The sequence below is a fragment of the Arachis hypogaea genome, chromosome 19 (genome assembly GCF_003086295.3).
Source record: "Arachis hypogaea cultivar Tifrunner chromosome 19, arahy.Tifrunner.gnm2.J5K5, whole genome shotgun sequence".
Lineage (NCBI taxonomy): Eukaryota > Viridiplantae > Streptophyta > Magnoliopsida > Fabales > Fabaceae > Arachis > Arachis hypogaea.
The window spans coordinates 155,249,333-155,262,809 of record NC_092054.1 but is presented as its reverse complement, the minus strand read 5'-3'; the positions used below and the strand labels follow the sequence as shown (position 1 = coordinate 155,262,809).

Below are 13,477 nucleotides of genomic sequence, written 5' to 3'. Positions count from 1 at the left end.
ACCAGAGATTCGTCGACAAAAGCAAGCACTGTGCTTTCCACCAAAAGTACGGCCACACAACCGACGAATGCATAATAGCCAAGGACCTATTAGAAAGATTAGCCCGGCAGGGCCTCCTAGATAAATACATCGAGGGAAGGAAGCATAAAGAGAACGACAGAGAGGAACGCCAACGGACCTCAGGAGCAAAAGACACCAACAAATGGCCAAACAACACACCACCTAAGGGGATCATAAACACCATATCAGGAGGATTCGCCGGAGGAGGAGAAACAACTTCGGCGAGAAAACGTAACTATCGCGCGATGCTCGCAATAGAAGGGACAACACCACATAACGACAAGGACACATCAAACCTAGAAATCGTTTTCAATCAGAGGGACATATGCTCAGCCGCACCACATTCAGATGACCCAGTGGTAATTTCTATCCAAACAGGCGAGTTACTGGTAAGAAAAGTCCTCTTGGACCCAGGTAGTAGTGCCGATGTTCTGTTTTACGCTACTTTTATAAAAATGCAATTATCTGAAAAACTTATGCAACCTTCATCCGGAGAATTAGTCGGATTCTCCGGAGAAAGAGTACCGATCAAGGGCTACATATGGTTGAAGACAATGATGGGAAACCACCAATTGTCACGAACCATCGACATACAATACCTTATAGTCGACTGCCCTGGTCCTTATAACATTATTCTCGGAAGACCTGCTCTGAACATGTTCAGGGCAGTAGTTTCAACCTTTCACCTATGTGTAAAATTTCAGGCACAGGACGGAAAAATAGCGACACTTCACTCAGACCGACAACAAGCTCGGCAATGTTACAACGCAAGCCTGAAAAGGTCGGCTCCAAGACTAGGGTTCCAGCAAGAAGTCAAAGCGATCCATAACGCAACAGAGGTACTGTCCTTGGCAGAGCTTGATCCGCGCGAAGACACCCAAGAGAGGCCTCAACCAGCAGACGAGCTCCAGAAAATCCCACTGACAGAGAAACCAGAACAGTTCACATACGTCGGCCAGGCACTACAAGGAAAGGAAAGATCAGAACTGGTGAAAGTATTGCAAGACAACGCCGACCTATTTGCATGGACCCCGGCAGATATGCCAGGAATAGATCCGAGCATTATCTGCCATAAACTCGCCACAAACAAAGCAAACCGACCTATAGCTCAGAAAAAGAGGAATCTCGGAGCAGACAAATCAAAGGCCGCACTGGAAGAAACCGAAAAGCTACTTAAAGCCAACTTCATCAAAGAAATCAGATTCACTACATGGCTCTCGAACGTAGTAATGGTAAGAAAAAATTCAGGTAAATGGCGCATGTGCGTCGACTTCACAGATTTAAATAAAGCATGCCCCAAGGATGCTTATCCTCTACCATGCATCGATAAACTTGTAGACAGTGCCTCAGGTTACAAAAGCTTGAGCTTCATGGATGCATACTCTGGTTATAACCAGATACTCATGCACCCAGAAGACCAAAGCAAAACCGCGTTTATAACCGAGCATGGAAATTTTTGTTATAAAGTAATGCCATTTGGACTAAAGAATGCAGGTGCAACATACCAGCGACTGATGGACAAGGTGTTCCATCATCAAATAGGTCGGAACATGGAGATCTATGTGGATGACATGGTCGCCAAGACCACCCATGGGAAATCACACTGCGATGATCTTAAAGAAATATTTGAACAAGTCCGAACATACAGAATGAGGCTCAACCCAGAAAAATGTGCTTTTGGAGTACGAGGGGGCAAATTCCTCAGATTCATGCTAACATCACGAGGTATAGAGGCGAACCCAGAAAAATGTAAGGCAATACTCAGCATGGCAAGCCCCAAAACAGTCAAAGAAGTACAACAACTAGCAGGGAGAATAGCAGCATTATCCCGGTTCCTACCATCAGTATCAAGCCGATCATATCATTTCTTCCAAACAATAGCAAAGAACAAAAAGTTTCTATGGACGGAAGAATGTGAGAAAGCTTTCACTGAACTCAAAGTCGTCTTATCATCACCTCCAGTACTACAGAGACCTGAAATTGGCAAGCCCTTATACTTATACTTATCCGCTTCCGAGCACTCTATAAGCTCGGCCTTAATGATCGAATCAGGGAAAGCACAACAACCAGTATACTTCGTCAGCAGAGTCATGCAGCCAACAGAACAAAGGTACCCAAGAATTGAACAGCTAGCTTTGGCGCTCGTAACAACGGCGAGGAGACTTAGACATTACTTTCAAAGCCACACAATAATAGTACGAACAAACCAACCATTACGACAAATACTAACAAAGCCGGAATTAGCTGGACGACTGACCAAATGGTCCATAGAGCTCTCACAATTCGATATCCAGTTTCAACCAAGATCGGCACTAAAGGCACAAATCCTAGCCGACTTCGTATCAGAATTAACCTCGGCCGAACACAACAAGCACTGGGAGCTGCATGTAGACGGAGCTTCCAGCCGAGAAGGAAGCGGAGCTGGAGTAATTCTGAAAGAAGGAGAAAACGTAGTGGCCGAGCAATCGCTACAATTCCACTTCCCAGCAAGTAACAACCAGGCCGAATATGAAGCCCTCATAGCCGGACTCAAGCTCGCCCTCAACCTCCAGATACAAAGCCTGACAGCCCATTGTGATTCCCTCTTGGTAGTCCAACAAATCCGATGAGAATACCAGGTAAAAGATCCCTTGCTAGAGCGTTACTGGCTGATAGCAAAGGATCTTATTTCGAAATTTAATTCATTCATCATCCTACATGTACATAGAGAAAAGAATACTAGAGCCGACATATTATCTAAACTTGCATCCACTAGGGCAGACACACAAACATCAGCACTAACACAACTGACACTTAAAAAACCCAGCATTGAATTTATATCCATAACAAACATTAACCACCTCCATGACTGGAGAACACCCTTTCTTGAGTACATCAATACAGGTACCGTGCCTAAAAATGAGCTTCATCCGCAACACTTCAGACGAAAGGCAAGCCTATATAAAAGCGTAGCAGGAGAACTGTATAAGCGCGGCATCTCACAACCGTTACTGAAATGTCTGAACAACGAGGAGGCTAGAGAAGTAATGAACGAAGTACATGAAGGCGTATGTGGAAATCACATCGGAGGAGGAGCCCTAGCTGTAAAAATCGTCCGAACAGGATATTTCTGGCCGACCATAAAAAGATATTGCATAGCGAAAGTCAAGAAATGCGATAAATGCCAAAAGCATGAAGCCATTTCTACAAAGCCAGCCGAGCTATTGCATAGTATGGAGGTAAGCTGGCCTTTTCAAAGATGGGGACTCGATATCCTCGGCCCATTTCCAGTAGCACCAGGTCAGATAAAATTTCTTTTAGTATCAATCGACTACTTCTCAAAATGGATAGAAGCGCAACCCTTAGCAAAGATAACAGCCGAAAAGGTAAGATCTTTTATATGGAAAAACATAATATGCCGATTTGGAATACCAAGAGAAATAATATCAGATAACGGTAGACAATTTACCGATAATAACCTCGGCACATTTTTAAGCAACTTTAATATACAGCACTATTTCAGCTCGGTCGAACACCCACAAACCAATGGGCAAGCCGAAGCTGCTAACCGAGTTATATTGCAGGCAATAAAGAGAAAGCTTGACAATGCGAAGGGTGAATGGGCCGAGCTAATCCCAGAAATACTATGGAGCTACAACACTACAACACAAACAACCACCGGCGAAACACCTTTCAGGTTAGTATACGGGGCAGAGGCACTAATCCCAGTAGAAGTCGGAACACCCACAGTTAGGACCGAGCTATACGACGAACAAAACAACACTCTCATAAGAGGGGCCGAGCTTGACCTCATCGAAGAAGATAGGGATATCGCAGCAATCAAACAAAGAGCCATGAAACAATTGGCTGCAAGAAGAGACAATAGCAAAGTCGTCCCGAGGGCTTTCTCAGAAGACGACCTTGTCCTCAGACGAACTGAAGACGCAAGACGACCTCCTTCACACGGCAAGCTCGCAGCGAACTGGGAAGGACCCTTTCGAATAGCAAAAGTGCTCGGAATGGGGGCTTATCAATTACAGACATTACAGGGCAGCCCAGTATCAGGAAACTGGAATGTTTCCTCACTAAAAGTGTATAGATCATAAATTGTACAATCAGCGGATGAAGGCACTCTTTTTCCCCCTTAGAGCTTTTTTCCCAAAACAAAGGGTTTTGCCTAAGCAAGGGTTTTAACGAGGCCGGACGCCCAATATATTCAACTTATTGAATGTTTCTCTCAAATCTAAGCCTAACAAACAACATATAAGGGAGAACAATGTATACAAAATCAACAACAAAATGACATCATTAACTTGGCCTAAACCTCGGCCAAAACAAAATAGTTCAAAAGTATCAGCAAAACAAGGCCAAACCACGGCCAAACGAAAGAAAATAGTCAATAATAGACAAATCATACACAAACTAAGAGGGAGGAGCGTTCTCATCGTGCTCCTCCGCAGTTCCATCTACAACTAATTTTCCACCAACAACTATCTTAGTCATATCAAGCTGATCACTGTCAAAATCCGGGGCCAGCACAGCGATCTGACTCACAGCTCGTTCAAATCCATAGGAGAACATCTCCATACCATGCTCCTCCAACTCATGAACGCGAGAAGTGAGCCGACCTTTGGCCACATCATGTTCCATAACTTCAGCTTGCAGCAAACGGATCTGGTCCCTTAAGCGAGTCACCTCCTCTTCAGAATCCTTTGCCCTAGCCAAAGCACTAATGACAGCATCATCTTTCTCCTTAGCAGATTTTTCCAACTCAGCTATCCTCATATTATGCGACTTCTCCAGATCGGCAACCCGATTCACGTACCCCTGCTGCTCGGCACCGATAAGCTCGGTAGTTCGACCAACACACATCAGGCGAGAAGCAACAATCTACACAAACATAAAAAACCACAAAAAGTCAAAAGGCAAGGAAGAAGTATACCAAAATGCTCAAACTATAGCAGGCATTACCTGAACAAATTTACCAAGAGACTCCATGCCAACGCGGTGAGTCATCAGCATATCATCAGGGTATTGAGACACCTTATCAGAAAGATCGGCGAAGTCAAATTGATCACTCCACAAGGAATGCGATCCAGAGCCAGGAATAAAGCCATGAAGCTTTCTCTGACGATCAAAGGCAACCCCACCACCTCCAACAACTTCCCTTACTTCCTCCGAGATCACCTCCACAGATTTCTCAACATTATCCCTTTTTCTCTTAAAGGAAGACGCAGCCTGAGCAACAGATTGAGCAATATCACCTCCCCCCTCATTCACTGCCAGAGAGGCATCGGTGAGTCTTTCTTTTTTCTTTTTTAGAAAAGTCTGAAGACGCCCTGGATCAAGAAGAGGCACCCGTCCACCTACACAGAAGACAAAAGGTCAGAATAAATAAAGCAAGTGAGAAACAAACACAAAACAGTCAAGAAATACCTAAATATGCTTTCAAACCATCCATATCACCAGAGTCATAATAGCGAAGAAGGTCAGGAATAGACAAACACTCCCCCCCAGCAAAACTCTCAACCAAAAAGTCAAGTAACTGCTCCTCCTCCTCACTCCGTTCAACAGCTTCAAGAATCTGACAAGGTTCCGAACACCAGTACAAGGAAAATCTCTCTACCAACTCGTCATCTAGGTAGAAAGGGCATTCAGATTCCACCGACCTCACCTTTACAAACAAAGATTTAAAGTTTTTAAAGGAAGACTTATAAAGAAGAAAGAGAGACCGACCAGGGTAACTGCTCAGACATACCCATAACCCCTTTCGAACCCCTTTCGCCTGAAACAACGAAAAGAAGACAGCAAGAGAACAAGGGGCAGAAAGAAAGCTCATTAAACACTGGAAAGCACGCAAAAACGCCCAAGAGTTAGGATGTAATTGTGAAGGCGCACAGTTCAACTGGGTTAACACATCACATTCAAATGCAGAAAACGGGAACCTAACGTGAAGCTCAATAAGACAAGGAGTATAAAAGTAGAAATACTGCCAATCCCCCCTCCTCTCGCAAACCCTATCTTCACTAGAACAGGGAAGGAACTCAACCGCAATACCAGACCCCTCCCTCACGACATGCAAGCTACGAAGCTCACCAATGGAGTCGGCACTAACAAAAGAAGAGGAGTGGGTCCTCACATCATCATGAACCCAGTAATAAGGGTTGGATTCATCCTCCTCCACAACTTTATCTTTTTCTTTATCCCTCGCCATCCCAGAAGAAAGAACAGAGAAAAGAAAACGAACTACAGAGGAAAAAACGAACCTTTAGAAGTCATGGCAAAGGTCAGAAAGAATTTGAAACAGCAACGAAATTCCCAAAGGAAAATTATTGCAAGCCCACTAACTTAGTGGGTAAATACTTCACAACCGTTAAACAAGCGTGGATAACCCAAACGGCAAATAAAGGCATTAAAAGCGGGCACGTTTTGCAAGAAAAGCAATAGCAACGCCTTCCAAGACCATTTAACACCATTGAAGACCAATTTTGGAGCGGCCCAAGACCAGAAGACACAACGAAAACAATAAGCTCGTCTATCATTTACGTACAATGCCAGCCGAGCTTGGGGGCTATGACGTGTATCCCGCTAAGCTCGGGATTAGCATCAGCAACAACAATCCGACCATGAATCTCGGAAACAACCAAACCAAAACTGAAATAAACACGCACGTGAGTTATACACTACCCCATAGACGTTACTTGCGAAAACAGAACTCATCATCCAAGCCACCAATATCGGAACAAGTCAGGCTCCACTTGACGCCCCAGTCATCTATAAAATGAGGGAGAAAACAACCTAAGAAGGACAGGTGATAGAATTCACTCTAACTCATACTCTTTACTCCTCTTAACTCATACACTTACTTGAGCGTCAGAGTGCTTTTTGCAGGTGCTCCCGCTGCCGTGTTTCACCACACTGAGGTTACCTTTGGAGACCACCTCCCTGACGACGTACAGCTCCTGGAACTAAGCAAATCTCGTTGGGGACCTATACCTCGGCTGGTTCGGACGGAACAGCTGATATACGTAAATACGAACTAGCCTTGGCTTATTAACGTTTTTTGCCCAAGAGTATAACTCGAATGAATTAATTTAGAATGTTCTATATTTTTTATTTTAGTGTTTGAATTTTTACTAAAATTATGTGAGATGGATAAAAAACTTGTTAGATAAATAAAAATTCAAATTAAACAATGCAACCACAATTCTCGTTTTACATAGGTATAGATAAAATAATATCTTTTTCTATTAAAAATATTTAAATAAATTTTTGATATTTAATTAAAAATTTAACATTTTATGATATTATGGTAAAAACTTTTTCAATAAAAATAATATAAAAAGTATAAACAAAAATAAATTAAATGAAACAATAAAAAATAAATAAATGATATATATTATAAAAAATATTTAATATTAATAATTTTATTTATATTTAAAATTTTAAACTTGACTTTAGGTATGATTTTTTTTTTGAAGTATGGGGCAAATAAATTATTACAATAGAGACAATTATCTACACATATATACTTGTTATTAATTTTTAAAAAAAGTTTAACGGAGACAATTGCTCGCACACTAGTATATGTAGATACGTTTCTGATTGAATATATATTTTTTTAATAATATATATATATATAACCCTGCAAAATTTTAACATTTTATTTTCAAAAATTATTTTTATTATGGAACTTCTTTTGGTGTATTGGCTGCATATTGGTAAAGGAGATGTTTTACTAAAGTGTGGTGTCCCAGTCAATATGTCGGGGACGTGGTTTCTGAACCGGTCAGTGACGTGTCAGCACCCCGTCAACACGCAGGGAGCGTGCTGATGTGGCGAGTAGGGGCGGGTGACAGTTCGTTGTCAACACGTGGTGCTGTGAAACCCATGAAGTGGTGCAGGGTTTCGTTGAGTTCCAACGTTGTAGCAGCACCACGGGAAGGGACATTTTGCAGGCTTACTTACATGCAAGGAACAGCCTCTCACTCTGGTAATCAGTGAGCAGCCTTCAACCCTGTATGAATTCAATCTTCTTCCCTTCCATTGAAGCACACAAAAAGAGTGTTGAAGCAAGGAACTAAGAGAGAAAAAAGGATTGTATGAGCGAGTAGCTTGAAAGAAGGAAAAAAAAAATTATATGGCGCAGTAGAAGTGAAGAGAGTATTGGCAACAGTAGTGATAGTAGTGTGAGTATTGATTTAGAAGAAAAAAATTTTGAATAAAAACATTATTAGTTTGTAGAGATTAAAAAATGGTACGTAATTATACGGTATCCGAAGAATATATTATCAATTATTTGGATCATTCAATTTATGTAAGTTGATAAATTTTTTTTATGTATTTAAATTTTATTTATTTATGTATTTAAATTTTTTAAATTTTTTTACGTATAAATATATATGTAGTAAGAATATTATTTTTTGTATTTTATAAATATTTTAAAATAAAATTTTTATTTGTAAAATATAATTATATTCTATTTATAAACGTTAATATGTAATTTTTTTTTGTTATGATGAGATTAATTATCTGTTATAAAAATATTATAATAAAATATATATTTTATCATTTTTGTTATGAATATACTAATGAATAAAAAAATAAATATTTTGATTTTTTAAAAATAAATATGTGGCTGCGAACATGTATTTTAAAATATTAATATATAAATATTATAATAAATATAATTATAATAAATAAATATGTGACTGACTCAGCACACCTTCACGTGTTGTCTGGTTCAACCAACCAGGTCTCGTTACGTGTTAGCACGCTTTTTGCATGTTGACTCAGTACGCCTTTTACGTGCTGACTCAACACACTCCCCACGTACTACTAGTTTCAGTCAATCAGTCTTCGTCACCTGTCGTCCATATTTTCTGTGTAATGTATATAACACGCTTTACGTGTTAGATCTATCATCTGATACGTCCACTAATGTGTAATACATTTTTTATCCCTATTTTCAACTAAAACACCACCCTTCTTCTCATAACAAGATTCTTGAGCCTTTTATTTTTTACTATTCTTTTAATTTTTAATCAAAATGATAATGCCGACTCTTTCACAAGGCTTTTTTACCTAAATACGCATGGAAAAATGATTTATTCCCTAAATGCGCATGGTTTAAAATTCTGCTCAAAATACGCATACCCATTTCACCTCTGGCGACCACAAAATGGTTTCTTACTCCATTTCACAAGAAGCGCCCACAAAATGGGCCTGTTGCGTGTCAGAGAGCAACTCAAGTCCGCCTTCCACGAAATGGAACATATCACAGGGGGCATCCACAAAATGGAGGAGTGAGATATTAGAACTGAATATGAATCAAAACAAACAGATAATAGACATCAAACTTGGAAGAACAATAGAATATATATATATATATATATATTTAAAAATTTAATTTTGATGCATGAAAGTGTAAAATTTTTTTCACAAATATCCAATTAAATTTATATGTTTAGATAATATATAAAAATATTTATCATAGTAAAATAAATATAATAAAAAATAAAAATATGAAAGAGAGTACTATCAATTTTATAATTTTAAATAAAAATAAAATATTCTATAATTTTTCTAGCACTGTCAGTATTCTTTAATTTAGTATTATTTTAAACTATAAATTTTCATTATTTATGGCTATATTGTTACTTATGATTAGTTTTTTATTTATTTTGTCTTTTTTATAGAGTACATCAAAGAAATAAAAAAAATTATACAAATAAAAAATAAGAAAAATTTCATAAAACCAACAACATATACCATATGAAAAAAATATAATAAAAAATAAATAAAATTCATATGAATCAAATCAAATAAAAAATTTCATACACAACATAAATATAATGTAGTAAAAGATAAAAAAAGAAGTTATATTAACAAAAAATAATAAAAATATCATAAAAATTAATAAAATACTTGAAAAATTAGAGCACTATAAAAAAAAAAGCAACATTTGTCATATAAAAAAATGCATTTGCATCTTCATATTTCAAAAGTTGTATTTGCATAAAATTAGAATCCAAACATTTTATTTACGTAAATTACTCTATTATTTTATAGTAACAAACACTACAAATTAAGATGACTATAATTACAGAAATTTTGATATTACTTGAAAAATATAATTAAAATTAAGATGACTTTTTATTACTGCTTTAACTGATAAATGGCTAAAATACTAGCAAATAATTTTTTTCTCTTCTATATATTGAAGTGCCTTCTAAAAATAATTAAACTCGCTTATTATAAGAACATAGTATATAAAAGTATTTCGTTGTTGGCTCAGCTAATGTCCACCAATTCGTTTGTGTCAGGGACGGCTTGGCCATTTCGTGGATGCTCCCTGTGATATGTTCCATTTCGTGGAAGGTGGGCTTGAGTTGTTTTCTGACATGCAGCAGGTCCATTTCGTGGGTGCTTCTTGTGAAATGGAGTTAGAATCCATTTCGTGGTCGGCAGAAATGAAATGGATGTGCGTATTTTGAGCACAATTTCAAACCATGCGTATTTAGGGAATAAATCATTTTCCCATGCGTATTTAGATAAAAAAGCCCTTCCACAATGGCATAAAAGATAAAACATATCTATTGAGTAATGTTTGGGAATTATAGCCCTTTTAAACCCGGAAAAAGTTTCCTTCCAAAAATTGAAAGCAGTTTTTAAAACACAGGTGGCAAACGTTTGTACTTTGTACCCGAAAAGTATATTACTCTAAATAGTAATTTTATATCTTTTTATAAATTTCTACACATACTAAATCAACTTAAAATATAAAAAGTAATTATAGATTATTTTATTAAATAAATAAATAGAGAAAAAGAAAAGAAGAGACACTTTTTAATTTTAATATTGACCTTTCAATAGTATTTTTTAGTATTATTAAAACTTAGGGTATTTTACCATAATGTAGAATCTATAAATTTAACCTTTAAATTTGTTGCTTTTGATTTTAATTTTTTTAAATATATAAATTTGATTCTCATATTTATTATTTTTTTTATTTAATTTTATTTAAATATACAAATTTAACTCTCAAATTTATCATTTTAATATTTATTTATTTTTAACGTACTAATCGGAGGATCGGACCCTCTATTTTGTTTTACGATTAAAAAGAAATTATTTCAACATAAATAAAATCTTTTAATTTGTGTACCATAAAATTTAACTGTCAAATTTTTTTATAAATTTTATTACTCCTCAAAACTAAAAGTCTAATTTTTAATTAAGATTTTTAAAAATAAAATAACTTTTATATTAAAATAATACACCAACTAACTATTACACCGGATTGCATTTTCTTCCATCTTTAAAAAAATTAGCCGAGAAGAGATGATGTCTCCCATTGATTGAGGCAGTGATATTGGAATGCATTATCGTAAAGGTTTTTAATGCAACATTATTGACGTTCAGAACACTCCATTATTCAACCCACTCGTTTGGTCGTTCCCACGAAGCTTTTATCTACATATTCCACGAAATCTTTTCTGCTGAGTCACACCACCTGTTTGGGATTTAGAATGCAATTTTCAAGTCTAATCAAAATCAAATCTCATCAATTTAATAAAAATAAACAACAAGCAAGTTTCCTTCCCGAAACGCCCTCAGACTTAACCCGCAATGTGGAATTTTCCTATTCCTACCTAACAAACAAAAAGAAAGAAACAGCCCCGAATCGATCCTACTAAAGCAACGAAGCCGTGAAACTGTCATTGACTGACTAGGCAAATGGGCCCCCGCCTACGTGAGAGTACTAGATGCTCGGTGATAATTACTTAAAAAAAAAAAGAAAAAAAAAAGAAATAAGCACACCTCTATAAATATATAAAAAAATAATATTTCAAAATAATTTTCTACATCTCATATCAAGTAAGAATTATTTTTTTTATCTAACAATTATTTAACATTTATTCTTTTCTTTATTTTCTTAATAAAAATTGATTGTTAGTTAAAAAATTAATTTCCTAACAAAATTGGTAAAAAAATTGTTTTTACTTTAAATTTTCAATTTAAAAAAGAAAAGAAGTATCCTGTAGATGAGAATACAATAATAAAATATACAATTATACTTTAGGTTTTAACAAATAGTCTAATAATAATTACTCAACGCCAATGGTCCGGACTCCAACTTCGAATTCAACCCAACTTAATGCTTTAAAAATGGAAAAAAGTAGCCACCATTTTCTTTAAATTTTATTTATTAATTTGCACCGGAGGAAACCAGAAATGAGAAACATGGGTACAAAAAGGCAAATCAATGTGTGTGATGGGCCAAGAATTTGGTCCCCACGCGCCTGCGTCGCGTCAGCATCATTACAACTCTTCACTCAACTTTTCTTCACAGGTCTTCCTATCTCTCTCTTGCTTTTTCTCTCTCTATTGTCCCCATTATATATAAGCCCCTCTCAGATCTCATCGCCACCACAACGCAATGCACCGTGTCAACCCTCTTTCAAACACCACCAGATAGGCAGCTAAAGTTTATTTAGTTCATATTTCTTATTGGTTCTAAAACGCTACCGTTTTGGGCTTCTTATTTTATTACTATTATGGAAGATACGAGTGGCAAAAAGAGGGTCCGTTGTGACTCGGACGACTCAGTGCTGGAATCGCCCGAGGCGAAGCGACTCAGGGACGATTTACTCGAGTTCTTCAACGACGCCGACGAAGCGCCTTCCACTCAGGATCTTGACTCCGTCATGAGGAGCTTGCAAGAGGAGATTTCCGCGTCTCCCTCGCCAGCTCCGTTCCCTGTGACGTCAGATTCCGGCGAGTCTCAGCCTCAGATCGGTTACCTTCAGGAGGCTTCTGACGACGAGCTTGGCCTTCCGCCGCCGGGGAACTCCTTGGTGGTGCTGGAGGAGAACGGTGAGGACGCTGCGGCTGAGTTGGTACGTGTTTCGTCTGACTCGTCCGGAATAGGCGAGTTATGGGAATTTGAGGATCGGATCCCGAGTTACGACTCGTTTGGTTTTGAAAACGGGTTTGCTTATGAGAGCAACACTGATTACGTAGCTTTTGATGGCCTTTTCGATCACTCTGATGTATATTGTGACTCGGCCGATTTCACTGAGTCGTGGCGGCACGAGTCCTTGCCGGCACAATAGAGAAAGCTAATCTCCGAAAAAAGAAAAATCAGAAAAGAAACTTCTGGATCTGTTTCGTTTACCAAAAAAACTTTTGTAGACATGTAAATCTTTCTCACCTTTTCCCCCTTTTTATTTGAAGGGGAATTAGAGATATATAATTAGCACTATAGGATGAACTGAATTAACTGAAGATGCTATTGGCGCCAAGAAAAATATGGTTTTTTTTTTTTTTTTTCGGTTTACGAATGTTTAATTTATGTATTTTCTTTCATTTGTTATATATAAAAGATGTAAAGATGAATACAAATAAAAATAGATGAACAAGTATTCTGATAGAA

At 37.5% G+C, this 13,477-nt stretch overlaps 1 protein-coding gene across 1 annotated transcript; it reads left to right on the top strand.

Annotated features, from left to right (window-relative positions):
* The first annotated feature begins 12,054 nt into the window (after positions 1-12,054).
* On the top strand, positions 12,055-13,477 carry LOC112776141 (uncharacterized). Its single transcript, XM_025820171.3, has one exon. The coding sequence runs from the start codon at positions 12,600-12,602 to the stop codon at positions 13,155-13,157; it is 558 nt and encodes a 185-aa protein (XP_025675956.1). The 5' UTR covers positions 12,055-12,599; the 3' UTR covers positions 13,158-13,477.